Source organism: Agelaius tricolor, unplaced genomic scaffold (genome assembly GCF_023055355.1).
Source record: "Agelaius tricolor isolate 1412-34295 unplaced genomic scaffold, bAgeTri1.0.p SCAF_3, whole genome shotgun sequence".
NCBI classification, from domain to species: Eukaryota; Metazoa; Chordata; class Aves; order Passeriformes; family Icteridae; genus Agelaius; species Agelaius tricolor.
The window spans coordinates 41,764,801-41,782,835 of record NW_027269263.1 but is presented as its reverse complement, the minus strand read 5'-3'; the positions used below and the strand labels follow the sequence as shown (position 1 = coordinate 41,782,835).

Here is an 18,035-nt window from a genome sequence, read left to right as displayed (position 1 = left end):
TTGTGGACACAGTAACAGACACAAATATAAGTACAGGTACCCACTCCGTCTTTTTTAACATTTCTTAAATAAGTAAAAACAGGTCAGAACTGGGCCGCCAGTTTCTCTCTTAATCTCTCAAGTGAAAATTGCAGTAATTCAGTGAATTGACTGTGGAGTTTTATCATAACTAAGGGAAGAGTGTCCAGCAATTTACTGAACCAATAGTAAGTAGGTCTTTTACGAAAGATGTCATAGCTTTTGCACTGACTTTACTGGTAGGTTATGTTTTATGAAGCATTTTCATTATCTGAAGCAGGTTTAAAAATATCTCTCATTACTCCATACTTTAAAAGGGCAGAGGAAGTATATTTTTATCCAGTCTGAACTTAGATATTTATTTGAGATATGTTTAAAATCCATGTGTTTGGTGACTGGCTAGCTCATTCACAGCTAGCTCAAGCATCTCTTACTGCTTGGCAACTATGTTTTAACAAAGTATGTCACAAGTCTAAGAAGGAAGAACTGATGCTGTTATTTTTAAAAGACCTCTGGAGTTCAAATCTGTGCATCTTGCTGAAAGAAAACCTAAAACTTGAATAGAAGTATATTAATAATTTCCTGCATAGTTTGTCAGAATTTATGGGTTATTTTTCACATCATTTTTCTTACCAGATTGCTTTTGGGGGCCAATCTTATATCTTTTTTTTCTTTTTTAATAGGTGGAAACTCAACAACTGGGATATTGATTTAACAAAGGAGCGGTACAGTATGGTGGGAGGCAGACTTGTTATCAATAACCCAGAGAAATCAAGGGATGCTGGAAAATATGTCTGTGTAGTGTCCAATATCTTTGGAACTGTCAGAAGCAGTGAAGCCACTCTGAGTTTTGGATGTAAGCTGTTGTTTATGTCAGAATATAGAAAAATTATGGTTAGCTACAAATGCCCAATGTTTTATATTATGGTGTATTCTGCTAACATGTGCTGTATCTGTACTACTCTGTAAAAACAGTATCTTAAGTGCCTTAGTCTGCAGATATTGTCACAAAATAAGTTTGTTAGCATTTTATATTCTTTAGCATTCAGCTGACATAACATAACAGCCTTCCCAGTGAGTTATTGTTAAATTATTAAGTGAAGAGACTAATGGAGCCAGATCTGGAGATAATAATGTCCAGACTCTTTTAAAATCATGGTAGGGTAGGACCTGAGGGGGAATAGTCACAGAAGAAAGGCTTGAGTGGGGGCATAGGGTGATGAGGTGCAGTGCAAGCACAGCTGCAGGAGGAAGGCACAGCACTTGCTAGTAAAGTATGCCCTGACTCCTAGGCTACAGTGAAAAAACCCTGCTGCAGGAAATTTCTGTCAACTTCTGACAGTCATGAGCTTGTCTTGAGAAGACATGTACATGTACAGACCTGCATATCACCAAATACATGAATTACAAAAAATTGATGTACTAAATGAAGAATAATGCAAAATTTTAAGACAGTGTTTGGGATTTAGGTTTTATTTTGACTTAAGTTGCCTTTTCCCCAAATATATTTTATCATCAGAGGATAAAAAAAGGAATCCCAAAAAAAAAAAGGAATACACTCTAACTGGGGTCCATTCACAAAGCCCTAGGTGCCCTGACACTAAGGGTTTGGTGCCCCTCTTGTCTTTAACTGGCCTCCATAAGTAGAATTCATTCCTTGCTGTAGAAGATCAGACATTTAGTGAAAAGTTCAGCTTTCTGATAATACTTTTGAGACTGTGGGGCTACAAATATTAGGGAAAGTCAGAAGCTATAATGAGTTGATGAGGATCATATCATTGGTGATATAGTCTTAGTCTATATTTAGCCAGGGTATCTTCTAGAAAAAAAAATTGAAGTCCAGGTTGTTACTTTTTTTAATGGAGAAAACATCAACATTTTCATTTATGGATATTTATTTATACCTAAAGCAGACTTCAGTTGTGTCAGTCCTGAATAACCAATAGGATAAAAAAAAATAAACCAATAAACCTAATAGATTAAAAATAAATAAATAGAACCAAAACAGTCTGATGTATGCCTTCTGCCTACCAGCTCACTGGCTTCATGAGCTGAATGTTGATAGTATACTAAGAAATTATGCTCAACAGAACCCTAATATACAGAGTTCCAATATGTAAACTAAAATAGGTAAAGAGGTAAGGAATAGTGAAAAGATAGCTAGAAACTGATGAATATCTGTTAAAAAAGTACCTGCTTTCATTCTTCTTTATACTTTTGTATTTCTTCCTTTCTCCTATTTAATGATCACCAATAAAAACATTTCTTTCTACAATCAACGTTTCTAAAGAACTGAATAGAGTTGCTAAAATTAGTAGAGAAAAAGTCTGATCTTTAGTGTAAGTTTTTTTCTTTTGCTTATGCATAAACTGATTGAGAAATGTCAACAACCATTTAGAATAGTTCAAAAGTCTTCACCAGCGGTAATTTTGTTTTGTTGTTAAATTTACTGAAACTGTGGAACAGAGCCCACATTCTCTCAGATACTTCATCAATTACTCCATCTGAGAATACTGTACATACTTTTTAGATCCAGTGCCTTAACACTCATTCAAATTTTTTAAACCTAACTACTCTTAGAGATAAAGTCTGCATCACTTTTTTCTTTTCCCTGATGTTTAAAATTATGATGACAAAAATAGCAAAAAATTCATTGGTAATGAAAAATAAGCAAAACTGGCATTAGGGGTCAACAAGTTTCTATCTGCCATACACTGGTGTATTTCTATAGTAATCACTACAGGACAGAAAGTAATGATAACAATAAAAAGTTGCTGTAGTTAAAATCCCTCTTCTCCTCCCCTTGCTTTTTTAAAAACTAGATCTGGATCCCTTTCCACCTGAGGAACGTTATGAGGTTAAAGTGCGAGAAGGTGTTGGGGCAGTGCTTCTTTGTGAACCTCCTTATCACTACCCAGGTATGTCAGCTCAAAGTGCTTCATTTTCAATGTCTGAAGAGTAAAAGATGAATTTTTTTTTTTTGCAAGTTTTCTTTATATTCACTTGAACAGTAACTTTTGTGCAGCTTGAGAATCACTATTTAGGTTAGGTTGCTGTTTTGAATGTGTGTTGCTGACCATATGTTGACTGTTCATTGCACCTAGTAAAGTCACCTCAAGTGCTATGGTCATGTGTCGCAGACATCTTTTTATGAAAATCCTTTCTTAGGATTTTTTCTTCCTGAGAAGCTGAGAGGCTCCAGGAACAAAATGTAAACAATGGTTATCTACTGCTGTGGAATGCAACAGGTGGATCTGTGATTGGTCTGGATGTTTGGATTTAGTGACCTGTCACAGCAGACCTGGCTCTCTCTCTCTGTCCAAACCAGCTGCCTTTGTTATCATTCTTTTCCTTTCTATTCTTAGCTTAGCTAGCCTTCTGAGATGAGGCTTTTCCTTCTATTCTTTAGTATAGTTATAATGTAATATACATATCATGAAATAATAAATCAAGCCTTCTGAACATAGAGTCAACATTCTCGTCTCTTCCCTCACCTGAAAACCCCTGTGAACACTGTCACAGTCATGGGCTTCTGTTAAAATCATGGAACAGCTGAAGCACCCCAGAGGGTCAGAGATGAGGTTATTTATTCTCTGGAAGGGACTTTTTCTCATCATTAGCTACTGAAGAGCTCTGCATGGATTATACCCATAATCTTAAGCATCTGGAGTTCCATCATGAGGGATGAAATTGACTGTTAGCATCTCTTTTACCTTGTAAAATGGAATAATGATTTAGTTTTCATGCTCAGTTTAAGCATTGTAAGGAACTGAAGAATGAAGACATATTACTAGATAAAATATTCTAAGGTTTTGTCTAAATCACAAGACTGCTGAACAGTTCCCAGCTTCTCAGTTGCATGAGGTCAAGACCCAGCTGCCTCTCTCATCCCATCCCAGTCAGTTCCTGTGGGATGGTTGTGCCCAGGGCAAGGTGTGCACACTGTAGCCAGGTCCCCAGTAACCTGCACTGACAGCAGCAGTGCCCCAGTGTTCAGTGTAGTCAGGGATGAGCTGGCTGCTGAAACATGCATAAATCTGTCTGCATAGCTGCCTCTCTGAAAAAAAGATCTATAACCTAGAAATTAGACTCAAGTGATTTATATACAGACAGTATTCTGTGGTTTAAATAGCTGATAGTGTTGGGTTTTAATATTGACTGAAGTGTTTTCCTCCAGATGACCTCAGTTATCGCTGGCTTCTAAATGAGTTCCCAGTGTTCATTGCTTTGGACAAACGACGATTTGTGTCACAGACAAATGGCAATCTCTACATTGCAAATGTGGAAGCATCAGATAAGGGCAATTATTCATGTTTTGTGTCCAGCCCTTCCATAACAAAGAGCGTATTCAGTAAATTTATTCCACTTATTCCGCAATCTGATCGTAAGTATTTATTGGAAATACTATGCACAGTATTTTAACTGTTTGTATTGTAATTTTGCTAATTCATAACTACTTTCATTTCTGTAAGGAGAATTATATGGCAAATTATAATGGCTGCTGCACAATGTTACTTGGTGTTTCAGATGCAGAGGTACAAATCATTCCCATTCACAGTGAAAACTTTGTGAAAGAAATCTCCATTGATTAATTCACACATTTCCTTTCAGATCATTGAGAACAGAATTCTTATCCCCAGAACCCCCATTTCTTTTATGTGATAAGCCCTTGATCCCAAAATCTTCAGTATCTTTTCTAGTCTTGGCATTGGTTCAAAGGAGTATGGCTGAAAAGTAGAAACTTCATGTAAATGCTGATGAACAGCTTCAGGATTTACTTCTTTTCCCCCAGAAAATCCCCCATGAAAGAGGAAAATCCTTTTACCGTGATGAAATTTCCCATCCAACAGTGGCCTGAGAGCTTTGGTCTCTTAGTCAATCTCCTAAGGCACCTCTGTGGCTTTGTGTTACTGGATTATTGGCCGCCGTTTCTGTAGAACTGCACGTTTTCTAAATAGGAACCAAATTCCCTTTTGCCACTTCTGACTGTCAGTCACTAGGTTCTCATAAAATTATCATCAGTTTTTTAGTGACTCTTTTATCTGTAAAATTTTCCATATTACTGATTGAATTAATATATTTTCAAAGAAGTTATCTTTGACCAAATATTCCAGTATTCACACTGTCTTCTTTGTCTAGAACTGCAAGAGGGTTCCTACAGGGATTGCTAGTAGGGAGATTTGACATCCCTTTGCACTTATTAAACTGTAGATGTGCTTGCTCTAGCTACTTCATACCCTTACTGAGATAAAATTGAGCCTAAATTAAAAATAATTCAAAATATTCTATCCAGTAAAAAGCCTGTGAAAAAACAGACTCAGGTTTTTGTCTACCCACACATAGAGTACATCATCATGCTTTAAAAGCAATTAGAAATTCTGTTAAAAATGTTAGGATTAGTCATCCAGAGAAGGATAACTAGTTGCTGAGTAAAACGCTTATGCCTTACTAGTAAAAGTTCAGTGCTTAGTCAGACTTTATGAATTGACAGGCTATTGCAGTTTAAAGAAGAATTTTGTCTGGAATTTTAAGAAAAGTTTTATTGAACTGCGTAAATTTTATTAGCTCTATAACTTTCTGATATGCCTTTTCTTAGAACCTTTTTTTTCATGTTAGGAGCAAAAGTATATCCTGCTGATATTAAGGTGAAGTTCAAGGACACGTACGCTCTCCTGGGACAAAACGTGACACTGGAGTGTTTTGCTCTCGGAAAGTAAGTGTGTTTTAGTTATTGTACAGCATGAATTGCTTTCATATTTCAGAGAATGAAAATAAATATTTCATGATCAAATGCTCTTTTTGTAGTCTGCAGTTTAACTGCCAGTTCTTGAACATGCTCATTTGTACTTTACTGTACCTTTTCAAGTCCGGTTCCTGAGCTCAGATGGAGTAAATACCTTGAACCCTTGCCAGCCTCTGCTGAGATAAGCATGTCTGGTGCAGTTCTTAAGATCTTCAATATTCAGTATGAAGATGAAGGTCTTTATGAGTGTGAAGCTGAAAACTATAAAGGAAAAGATAAACACCAAGCAAGAGTTTATGTACAAGGTAGGAAGAACAATTTTATTCTTGATGATCTGTGTTGCTTTTACTTAGGTTAGAAATGTCTGTGTTTTCACAGCTGATGTCTGTGTTGATTCCTCATACACTGCTGTTCAAGTTAATACAGTAGAATCAAAATTCTTGCATTAAATGGCAGGCATGATATTTATGTATTAATTGTCTGGTTGGATGGCTGGTATATACTATATGACAGTTCTGTGTTACCTGTTATGCATTATGTAAATTAAATCAATTTATAGTACTTGAAGTGAAAGAACTTCTGGAAGAAAAAGAAACCATTAGGTTTGTTTGGATTTCTTTTCTTATTTTGTTTGTGTTTTCTGTCTTAGCTCTCTGTCTTATTAGCTATGCACAGTTCTTTATTCCTCCATTCTCTCTCACTTCCCTTTTTGCACTTGGTTAAATTAGATAACTAAAAATTGTATCTTACTGCTCATACTGAAATCATCCCAAGTAACTTGGCTTCTTGTCTGAGGTCTATGCCATAAAATCATGATATTAAAAGGTCAAACATAACATCTGAAGCACCCTCAGAAGATTTATGTCTCTTTCACTGGCTGTACAGAAGATCTGAGTTAAGATCCCTGGTTGAGTGCTAGAACTACAGAAGATCAAACTCAGAATTAGTGTGACAAGGTTATTACTGCTTATAATAAATAAAGCTAATAAACTGGTTTGTTTGCTTAGCAAAAGCAAATATGCTGGACTGTTTCAATATTAATTTCTTACATATGCTGTTTGCACCAAGAGAGTAATTTCTTGGAGATCCTTTCAGTACGTACACAGTTTTGCACAATTTCATGTCATTTAACTATCATTTTCATGGTGCTACTGAGTAATTTTCACACAGAATAATCTACAGATCAATATAAGTAGTGATATCTTGTCTTCTCTTTTTCAGGAACCATTATTTCAATTCCATATTCTCATAAAAAATAGTTTGAGGCTTTTCTGAATCTATGTAGTAGATTTCTTTTTTCTGCTGGTGCATTGCTGAGTTATCATCATTACTTTGAGTTTCCTGTTTAAGTATCATGGAAAAAGCAGTGGAATTAATACAACATAATGCTAATTAAATATGTATGTGCTGTATTTACAATGCATCATGTATTTTATTCTGCAGCTGCTCCTGAGTGGGTAGAACATATCAATGACACAGAAAGGGATATAGGCAGTGACCTGTACTGGCCTTGTGTAGCTACGGGCAAGCCTATTCCAACAATTAGGTGGCTGAAGAATGGTGCCTCGGTGAGTGTATTCCTGTAGGTAACACAGGCTTGAGTGGTTAGCTCATGGAAACAGTGTTTTGAAGCATGCATTATTAAAAGGTTAAAGCAAAATTAATTATAATGATCTAAATATTTCCTGATGCCACTTGCATGAGGCATTAAAATCTATTTTTAAAAGTTTCATCTCAATCTTCTCCTATTTCTTCAGGCTGTTTAGTATTCAGCTTTGACTTATCAACTTAACTTTTGACCACATGTTTAGGAGGTAGATATCCCTTTTTCTCTAGGCCTTTTTAAGTAAATGCTCTTCACTCTGGATAAAAAATGTCGTCTTTTCTTCAAAATTAATCCTTTTTACCACATTAAACATGAATGTATCTTTAAAAATAGAAGAGAAAATAGTCAGTGGAGATATGAAAATAGAGGTTATTTTTTAAAGTATCAGTGGTCTTTATCCTGTATTTGTTCACATTTTTTCTAGACAAAGAATGTTGCAAATGTTTAGGTGATGTTTAAAAGAAGTTTAAATTACTGTTTGATAATTTAATTCTATTACATTGGATATTTGGTTTAAACAAAGTAAATTTTCTCTCCTAGTATCCTGGAATCATAGAATGGTTTGTTTTGGAAGGTGCTTTAAAGATTATTAGTTCCAACCCCTTAGCTGTGGACAGGGGCACCTTTCACTAGCCCTGGTTGCTTAGAACTCCATCAGCCTGCCCTTCAACAATTCCAGGGATGGAAGATCCACAACTTCTCTGGGAAAAGCCTTATCAGGCATTCCAACAGTGTATTCAAAGTCTAGTGCTTACACTACATGAAAAGCCATTAAAAAAACGAGAATACGAGGGCACAGTGCAGCTCTGCGTCTGCTGAGCTGTAGTGACTCTTGGAAAACAAACAAAAAAGACAATGAGGCAGCTTGGTTTTTGACTGTATATCTTAAGAAGAATGTATGATGTTGGAGGCAGAGCAGGGATACCACCATCTGCTATATGGAGGTGGCTTAAACCAGGGAAAAACAATGCTTTTGTCTAGCTTTGGTAGTTATTGCAAACAAATATTTTAACAAGTGAGTTACTTGCTGGTCCCCACTGTACTTGGCTTTCACTAACAAAATCTGCATACTGGATTGCAGAACACAGTGTGCAAGTCTCCAGTAGTACACCAGAAGATTATGCTGTGTGTTACTATGATGAGAAGATGATTTCCAAATGAAAGATAGCAGAAATGTTAATTGCCTTGAAAATATAATTTGTTTCTAAATCAGATAATTTGTAATTAGGCCTTTCATTTAGAGCACAACAAAGATTCCTTGTATAAAATCTGATTAAAGCATTTTCACATAAAATAGTCAGAAATTATGCTTCCTTTAATCTGTTCTCTTTTCAACTAAGTACTATTCTCTTAATCTTCCACTGCCCCATGCACTCCAGTGCACTTAGATACAAGAGTTAAAGCTTTCAGCTTCATTTTCTCAAGAAAACAGAACACATTAACATGATCTTTCAAAAACTGATTGACATCTACATTTACAAAATACCCCACCTTAACTACCTTATTTTGATTGACTGGTTTTTGCTTTTTTACATTAAAACCAAGTAATAGAAAATCATTTGTACTATCTCTCAGAGGAATCTTCTGAAAACTTTCTACGTCACTGGGACTTGCTTTGACTTTTTCCTGTTCTAAAAGGATGCAACAACAGAAAGCACTGATGAGTGAGCATGGCATAACGAAGCTTATGTGCATAAAATTAATTTAAGTCCTTGTTTCTTATTTCTGAATCAGTAGTGTGCATTGATATGATAACAGGGGACTGGAGAGTAAATTTCTCTACTGACACTCAACTAGAACTTTCCCAGAAACTTAAATATTGAATGACGATGACTCTTTCTTTAGAAAAAGGTGAACCCAATGTTACTGAAAAGGAAAAAAAAAAAAAGAAAGAAAAGAAGAATTTGGATTGGTGTGGATTCTTCAGCTTATGTAGTTTATGTTAATATCTTGTTATTTTATTGATTCTGTGTTTTAGTTCCGGAAAGGTGAACTAAGAATGCAAAGTCTGACCTTTGACGATGCCGGCATGTACCAGTGTATAGCAGAAAACATGCATGGAATTATTTATGCAAATGCTGAACTGAAGATTGTGGGTCAGTGGGATTATTTCTCTATTTACTATTTCAGGCTTGAGTAAGATAGCAGTTATATTTGCAAGTACTATTTGGTAACAGATTCCTGTGAGGATGAAGCTAAGAAGTCTCACTCAATCTAGGTGAGATGGGGTTTATTTGAGCTCTCTAGCTGGTTTTTGACAACAACTTGAGGAATAAATTTACCAACTTGTGGGGCATGTTTTCTGTTTGTATTTATAATGCTTGTTTCCTGGTGCTCCCCCTCAGAGGAACTGATAGTGCTGAAGGTGTACGAAGCTCATAGAGTTGCAGCCTAAGCTTTTAAGATTTCAAAACTGGTTAAGAAGCATTTTCATTTTTGCTCACATATTATCACTCCTCTCTGATGTAAAATCTGGTTTTTAAGAAACCATGTTGTCACTTACTTGGCCTTTGAAGCTCTTCATTTTTGTTCTCCCCTTTGGTTTTGCTTTCTGCAACCCCTTACACTGAAGTCACAATGTCTGGTTTTGCCCACAAACAGATATGCCATTTGATGGCTGGATGCAATTACGAGTCCACTGTTTTCCTGAGGAGCATCTTGTTGAAAGTTTGACTTTCAGATCCAAAGTTCTCAGCCTATAAACAATTTCTGATGTTTTTACTGATTTCATTAGAGCAGACACACTGGCTGGATGTTTCTAAATTTCCCTGTGGTAGTTGCTGTTCTTTCCATCTCACACTTGCCTTCAGACTTTCCCAAGAACCAAACTATTCTTGGTTTTCCCAACCCATTGCACAACAATGCTTCATTCTACACTGTTCTTCCATTACTATGTACTCACTACCAGCTTGGTTTACACAAAATGAGCACTTTTTAAATGTGCATTTTCAAAATTCAGTGTTGGTAATATGCGGTTATTGGTCAGAGTTTTGCTCTGTACTTCTGTAATTAAACAATAGCCTTATTTCCTCAGGCTGTGCACACACTTGCTGGCATAATTAACTTGCTCATATGCCAAGATGCAAAATAATGAAAAGCTTTATTTTCTTTCATCTGCTTTCAAATAAAGGAAAAATTAATAAGCATAGATCTGACCTCAGAGACATAAGTGTGGTGCTTATGACAGTCACATCTCAATACTCTTGTACATCTAAGAATGCACCTACAGCCAGCTGGCCAAACAGAAAACCACAAAGAATAAGAAGGGGGCAATTTTAGTTTGTAGAGAGGGTTAAAAGTAAACCAAACTATTCTTTGGAATTATGATTGAGTGAGCAACTTGTTAAAGAAATTTATCTCCAGGAATCTGAATTTTATTAGGGCTGATCAAAAGGTCTTTTGAAAGGGAGGAACTTTCAGTGGACTTTGATCTTGTTAGATTAAATTCAGATGAAAGTTCAGAAATCAGTAGAAAGAAACCTCTAGGGTAACACAGCACAAAACTACGTAATGCTTTTTCATGTCTCTTGTAGATCAGCACATACTTCAAGTACATCTCTGTATTGTTAATATTTTTCTCACTAGTCTGCATAATGAACATTTGTAAACAATTCAGTAGTTCTGTCTTTTATTGTATGTTGGAAACAAATTCTGTTTTGCAGTAAAATCACTAACAACAGTATTTGTGTTAATTTTTGCTTTCAGCTTCACCTCCTACTTTTGAATTTAACCCTATGAAGAAGAAAATCCTAGCAGCAAAAGGGGGGCGTGTAATCATTGAATGCAAGCCTAAAGCTGCTCCTAAGCCAAAATTCTCCTGGAGCAAAGGAACAGAATTGCTTGTAAATGGGAGCCGGTTAGTATTGACTGTCAGTGAACACTTTAGGCTTTAAAAGTGTAACCTTATGTATCTGTCTGCCTATCCCATAGGATGATTCTCCATTTTTCAGACTTCAGGGCCAGGAGAATGTGTAACTTCAGGAAAATAATATGCCAAAATGTGGCTGGCAGTATGGATTCAAGGAGTTAGCAGGGTATCCAACTTTACCCAGTCTGATTTAAGAATTGAATTTTACCATAAAACTCTAAGAAAAATACTTGAATGAGTACAAGTGAATAGAAGTACATTCTCTTGCTCCAGCAATCTGAGATTGATGTCTAGATCTAATGTCTCAGTCTAATCCACAGTCTCTTTAAATATTTTTTACTGCAGGTGTGTTTATAAATCCAGTAGTTAGATGTGAGCTTGCAAATGATTTTTCTGGTTTGTTCTTTCATTTACTACAGCTCTACAGGAAGCATTGCTTTCTAATAAAGAATTTAATTTCTCTTGTACTTTCCATAGCATACGTATCTGGGATGATGGGAGCCTGGAAATTATCAATGTCACAAAGCTGGATGAAGGTCGCTACACCTGTTTTGCAGAAAATAACCGAGGAAAAGCCAATAGCACTGGTGTTCTAGAAATGACAGGTAAGCCTCAGAATTGCAATAGTTTGTTTTGGGCAGAACCCCTTAGTTCAAAATGACTAATTTTTGTTCCAGCATTGCACTACTTTTTCTAATTTAATTGCTCATTAATGCTGAATAGATGCTTCTAAAGCATATTGCTCAGTTGAAACTGGGTATGTTTGCATCAGTTCTAGCACTGTATCTCAGTTTTCAGGGTTGATATTTCCATAAGAGATTACTAAACAAGATCCATTAAACTGACATATTTTATTGCATTCCCTTTATTTGGTGGCTTAGCACTTATGCTGAGGTGTGATTCTGGGGCCATGGCTCAGAGAAATGGGTCTCCCGATGACCTTCCTTAGTGTTGTGGGGTTTTTTGTTTTTTTTTTTTTTTTTTTTTTTTTGTAGGGGGTTTGGTTTGGCTTGGTTTGGTTTGGTTGTTTGTTTATTAGTTTGTTGTGGTGGTGGTTTTGGTGTGGTGGTGGTGGTATAAGCATGTTTGAGAGAGCATTGCTATTAAAGAAATATGCATGAAATTTATGAGATAAGGGCATATATCATATGATTGCACTTCTAAATTACCTTCCTTTATCAGTATTTTTATTTACTGTGAGTACTGATATCCTTAATTGTGTATTTTAAATTTGATGTCAAATAACTGTAGACTACAGACAGGAATAACAGCATTCTGTAAGACCCATGTCTATCAAGTACCACTGATAGTGGAAGAGTCATTTGTCAAAGAGGTTTTTAATCTCTGTTCCAGAAATCATGCTGGATGTTACATCTCAGTGCTGATGTGCTTTCTTCCTTTTCTTGTATTGTTTTCTCTTTTTCACATGTAGCTATTTACACAATTTGTTTTGCATCTCTTACACTATTTCTCAATAGATAAATTAAGATCACAATCCCTGCAATGCTCTAATGAAAATCTGACTTGGCCTAACCAAGTAGAACTTTTCATTTATTATAGAGACAAGTTTTAAAATATAGGAAATATTATAATTGAAACAAGAAATGCAACACAAGTCACGTAGGACTCATCATGTGTCTTCTTTCTACTTGAGACAGAGTCAATGAATAAAAATAGTTGTAATGTGATTCAGAGATTTAAAGAGCTAAACAGAAGCCAGGTATTTTAGTTATAAAATGCTTTCTTTATTGTCTTCAGTTTGGTCCTTTGAAATATGGTTGTGTGAATAACATGTAAACTAAACTTTAAGGGAGTGGTTTAATGTATGAACAAAATGTAAAGAGCTGAGCTTATATTTTAATAAATATTTATTTATTGGAATTTTCCCTGTTTGCCATTAACTTCACAGAAGCTACAAGAATTACTTTAGCTCCATTGAATGTCGATGTCACCGTTGGAGAGAATGCTACCATGCAATGCATTGCATCCCATGACCCCACATTAGACCTGACATTTATCTGGTCTCTAAATGGCTTTGTGATAGATTTTGAGAAAGAGCATGAGCATTATGAACGGAATGTTATGGTAAGATACTATAGAACCTGATTTAATACGTGAAAGCCTAGTTTACTTTGTTGTGAATAATTGTCTTCTCTGTGTCAGTTCGAGTTCAGTAGGCCAAGAACATCAAACAGAATTACAGTTCAGACACCTTACAGACACATAGACACTTGCAGGCAGATACCTGAAATCAGATCTCTGAATTGCTGTAAGTATTTTGGTACCTCAGATAAATACCACTCTGATTATTAGTGAAAATAGCTGGTAAGGTAGATAGCCTGATTGTAAACAGGGTGCAAATTACCTCAAAAAAGTTTGCATATGCATTAATTTTTACTTACCCATGTTTTTATCATCAGTATTTCTGGAATTTGGCACGAAACTGGGCCAGATGGTGGGTAGGAGTCAAACAGTCTGTAAATACTGAGGAAGAGCAGTTTATGAGAAGGCTAAACATGTTAATACAAAGACATTCATTTTGGCATGTAGAACAATCATAGTTCCTTTGTATTTAGTTCCTGTGTATAGCTATGTTTTTAGAGTCTTCTGTCAGGTTTATTGAAATTAATATCTCTAGTAGAAATCCTTTCTTGTTATGTCTAATCACCTGCTGATTTGCCTAATAATCAGCAACCTCCAGTGGCTGCCTACTTGTGTAAATATTCATTCTGCTATTCTGAATTTAAATTATTCAAAAATCCTCATATTTAGATACCATTTTTTTGTGCTCCCAAGAGAAACTGTGGGTATGGAGAGGAATAGTTGCTAATGGTAGTTGTGGTGTCTGGGAACACCAGGGACCACATTGAGTTTCAGCTCTGTGTTCAAAAATGATGTACCAGTGCCCCCTGAACAGTCCTCCTCCTAGGCTGGCAATATTATCTGATTTTCCATGGACCAAGAGATTCCTTTTTTTTTTTGCTTTCAGTATTTATCTCTATGTGAAAATATGTTTAAAGTGTAACTTTTTAGTCTGATTTGGAACAAAACAGCCCTTTGAGGAGTCAAGAGTTGCCTCAACCTGCTCATTTGCTGAGAAATTAATTCTGAAATTTAATCCTGCTTTTAAGGCCTTCAGAAAATGTGTAATCTCTTAGAAGATTGACAATGTAGTTCCCAGCTACCACTTTCATGTTCCAGATGGCCAGTGGTCCTGGACTCCCGATCTCAAATTCTGATTATCTCCACAGTACTTTATGTCCTTTATTGAAGTGCTTCATTTCAAAACCAAGTAACCCTACTTTTTCTAGACTACCTTGGTCTCTACAAACTTTCTGTGGTCTGCAGAAGGAAGGAATGAGGTGCTTCTCTTCATGTGGGTGATGAATCTTGTGCTGGAATGTTTCCTTTTTCAGTAGGTATAGGGATGGATACTACACAGGATTCAAAAGAAGATGAAGAACTCTTAATTAGAGTTAAGAGTTAGACCTTTAAGTAGTTCGTCAATTAATTTATTATCAGTTAATGAATTTATTATCAATTAATTTACTTCAGGATACCCTGAAGGATATCCTACTGCCTGAAGGATATTTCTTGGTTTGTTTTGCATTTGATCTATCAAAACTGATAGAAATTCTTTTAGTAGAGGCATCTTCTAGTTTTGCATTCCTAAGCTTTCATTCTGGGCTTTCAAATGCAAAGCAAGTGCAAATAGTCTTTGTTACTCTTCCACAGGTACCTTGGTCTTTATCTGGGGCAGAGGAAACAGTAAGATTGCATTTGAAGTCTGCATTTGTAGGTATTAGGTGGTTCAGTAGTTCAGTAATAACAAATGCAGAATTCAGCAAATCCAATGCAATGGTTTATGTAGAATATAATTAAGACAAATATGCAGTTTCTGTTTCTCTTCTATTCATTTGTTATTGTATTGTAGCATTAAGGATTTTTCTCCTTCCTGGGCAAGCAAAGGGATTTTCTCTTTTCTCCTGCCAGTTTCCCTCTCCCTGGCAATTCTGGGCTGAAGTCACTGGGTGGCAGGTTTGCTCAGGATCTCCTGGATGTAAAGAGCTGGTTTACACTTGACAGCAGCAGCCCAAGCTGCTGAGCTTGAAACTGCTCACCAGCACTTCACAAACACAAAAGAAAAAGATGCTGCACTGTGAATATTAAGATTACTGGGTATATGAAGCATGTGCATAATTTCCTGTTGATGAAGGATCCTCATCTATCCCTCTGATAATATCACTATTAATTTATGTGACTATGCAGATCAAGTTGCTGAAGCTTGATTGAGCCACAGTATTTCAGTTCTCAAAATAATACTATTATTGTCATATAGACATAATAAATGCTAATTAAATTCAGGTAAACACCTGCATAATTCTTCTTTCTTTAAATGAAAGCTTTGGTATCTCCATCATTGCTGAAGGCAAAGCTAATTTGCATTACATTAATACTAAAACTAATTTCTTAAAAGGACATTTGTCAGTTCTGTTTTTATTTCCTGTGACAGCAGTATGTAAAGGGGGAAAAAAAGAAAAAAAAAAAAGAACTGGTTAGCTTCCAAAGAGTCAAATGGAATCTTCAAAATCTTACTATTAAATAGATTACTTTTAACTTTATATATGGTTGTTCCTCTGATTATTTGATTGTGGAATTAAACATTAACATATCTTTTCAAGTCCTGGAAAGATACAGCTCTTCAAGTAATCTGGAAAACTCTAATGTTTGTTTGTTATTTATAGATCTGCTTTTTGTCATATATTTTTAAAGATTGAAAAGATTACTTTTAAGATGTTTATATTAAAAAATGCATAAAGTATCCAAAAAGAAATATTCCTTTAAGTTCATTACAAAAAAAGAGTATTTTTTTATACTTTTGAGTCCCACTAGTCCATTCGTATGGATAGTCAGAAAAAGGAACTCCATCATTTAACTGGTTCAAGTCAGAAACTTGTATGTAGACTTAAGAAGAGTTCAAGTTTAGGCTGCAGTTGTCTTAGTGACATAATGACACAAATGCATTTTAAATAGCTTCCCATATCATCAGTATTTCTGTTTGCTGCATTATTTATTAGTTGTCCTAATTGATATCAGTGAACCTGAAACCCTGATAGTTTTATCACCATTTTATCTTTAATAAGTTAAATTGAATTGCTGTACAAGTGTTCAGGAAGTTGACCTTCTTGCAAAAAGCTTTCTTCTTTCAGTATTCAAAAAAAGAGTAAGTGGTGATAGAAAGATCCAGTAAAGCCAGGTGATGAATTTTGTCATAGATACAACTGACTTGCCACCTCCTCACATTTTCTCATATAAAGGGGCATTTCTCAAGCTGAGGCTGACACACCCCAGTGTCATGAGTGCTACAGAGCAGGAAGCAAAACCTGCTGAATCCAGCTGACTCTGAAGTGTGAATTCTGAGTTTGCTGTGTTCTCTCCAGTGTTCATAGGTGCAGAGACATGGCACAAAGGCAGACAAATACATTCAGCATAGAACTTGCAGGACCCACAGCTCAGGCTCTATTCAGCTTTGAAGTAGCTTCTGAATCCAAGGTGTCTGTGCATAACCACCTCTGTGTCCCTGCAGCTATCTTGTGCTTAAGCTGCAGTAGTGTGGACTTCTCTGAATACTGAAAAGTTTGCTTTTTCCTTATGCAAATATTATTCCACTTACTTTATCTCTCTTTGAAGTATAGAAAGCTTTACAGTGTTCTAGGATGACACTCATAATATTCTGGACATACATAGCCAGAGAGGTACTTTTCACACTTATTTAAGTGCAACACAAATGGAAAAGCCTGTTTCTTTATTTAATTCTTTAAGGTGATTAGTCCAGATACCAAAATTCCCACTGCAGATTTCTGAAAGTGGTGAGATGAATTCTGGATTGGAGATGGTGTTTACTAAAACATTTTGCTTGTTTCTTCTCCAAAACTGATGGTTTTATAAACAACAAAGAACAAGTTGAACTATAAAAGTCATATTAGAAGAGTAGAGATTTACCACTGCCTGTTTTTTGTACATTATTTTAAATTGCAGTTTGTTGGCTGACATGGATAGACAAAGTTATTCTACTGCATGCTCCTGCTTCATTAGGTTGCTATGGAGACACTTAGTTTTATTCCAACCCAAACTATTCTATGATTCTATGATTCCACTGTTACCTGCAGCAGAAAATATACAAGGATTTTAATTTCCAGTTTTCTTCACTGCTTTCCTTGGTAATCCTCCTTCCGGAGTGTTTAGCCTGGCTCCAGATGTAGACCAGGAAATTAATAGAAAGTTCAAAAAAACTGAAGAATTGGAGTAAAAGAGATAGAATTATAGAATCATAGAACAGTTTAGGATGGAAAAGACCTTTAAGAAAACCAAGTCTAACAGTTAACCCAGCACTGTGAAGTCCACCTCTGAACTATGTCTCTAAATGCCACACCTACACATCGAAATGCCTCCAGGGTTGGTAATTCAACCACTTCCCAGGGTAACCTGTTCCAAAGCCTGACAACCTTTTCCATGGAGAAACTTTTCCCTTGTTATTTGGGAGAAGAGACCAACCCCACCTCCCTACTTCAGGTAATTGTAAAGAGTGATAAGGTCCCACCTCAGCCTGTGCTCCAGGCTGAACACCCCCAGTTCCTTCAGCTGCTCCTCATCACACCTGTGCTCCAGCCCCTTCACCAGCCTCATTGCCCTTCTCTGGACCTCTCCAGCACCTCGATGTCTTTTTGCTGTGAGGAACCCAAAACTGACCGCAGTACTTGAAGTGCCTCCTCTCCAGTGCCAAGTACAGAGTGACACAC

At 36.1% G+C, this 18,035-nt stretch overlaps 1 protein-coding gene across 1 annotated transcript in view; it reads left to right on the top strand.

Annotated features, from left to right (window-relative positions):
* The window catches only part of CNTN1 (contactin 1), a 211,298-nt gene that overhangs the window by 145,113 nt on the left and 48,150 nt on the right, over nt 1-18,035 (top strand). Inside the window, exons 5-14 of the mRNA XM_071423632.1 lie at nt 702-874; nt 2,841-2,936; nt 4,196-4,402; nt 5,635-5,731; nt 5,885-6,066; nt 7,205-7,329; nt 9,346-9,463; nt 11,073-11,223; nt 11,713-11,840; nt 13,145-13,320. Of these exons, the coding sequence (XP_071279733.1) occupies nt 702-874; nt 2,841-2,936; nt 4,196-4,402; nt 5,635-5,731; nt 5,885-6,066; nt 7,205-7,329; nt 9,346-9,463; nt 11,073-11,223; nt 11,713-11,840; nt 13,145-13,320 (1,453 nt within the window). The remainder of the gene's footprint in view (nt 1-701; nt 875-2,840; nt 2,937-4,195; nt 4,403-5,634; nt 5,732-5,884; nt 6,067-7,204; nt 7,330-9,345; nt 9,464-11,072; nt 11,224-11,712; nt 11,841-13,144; nt 13,321-18,035) is intronic.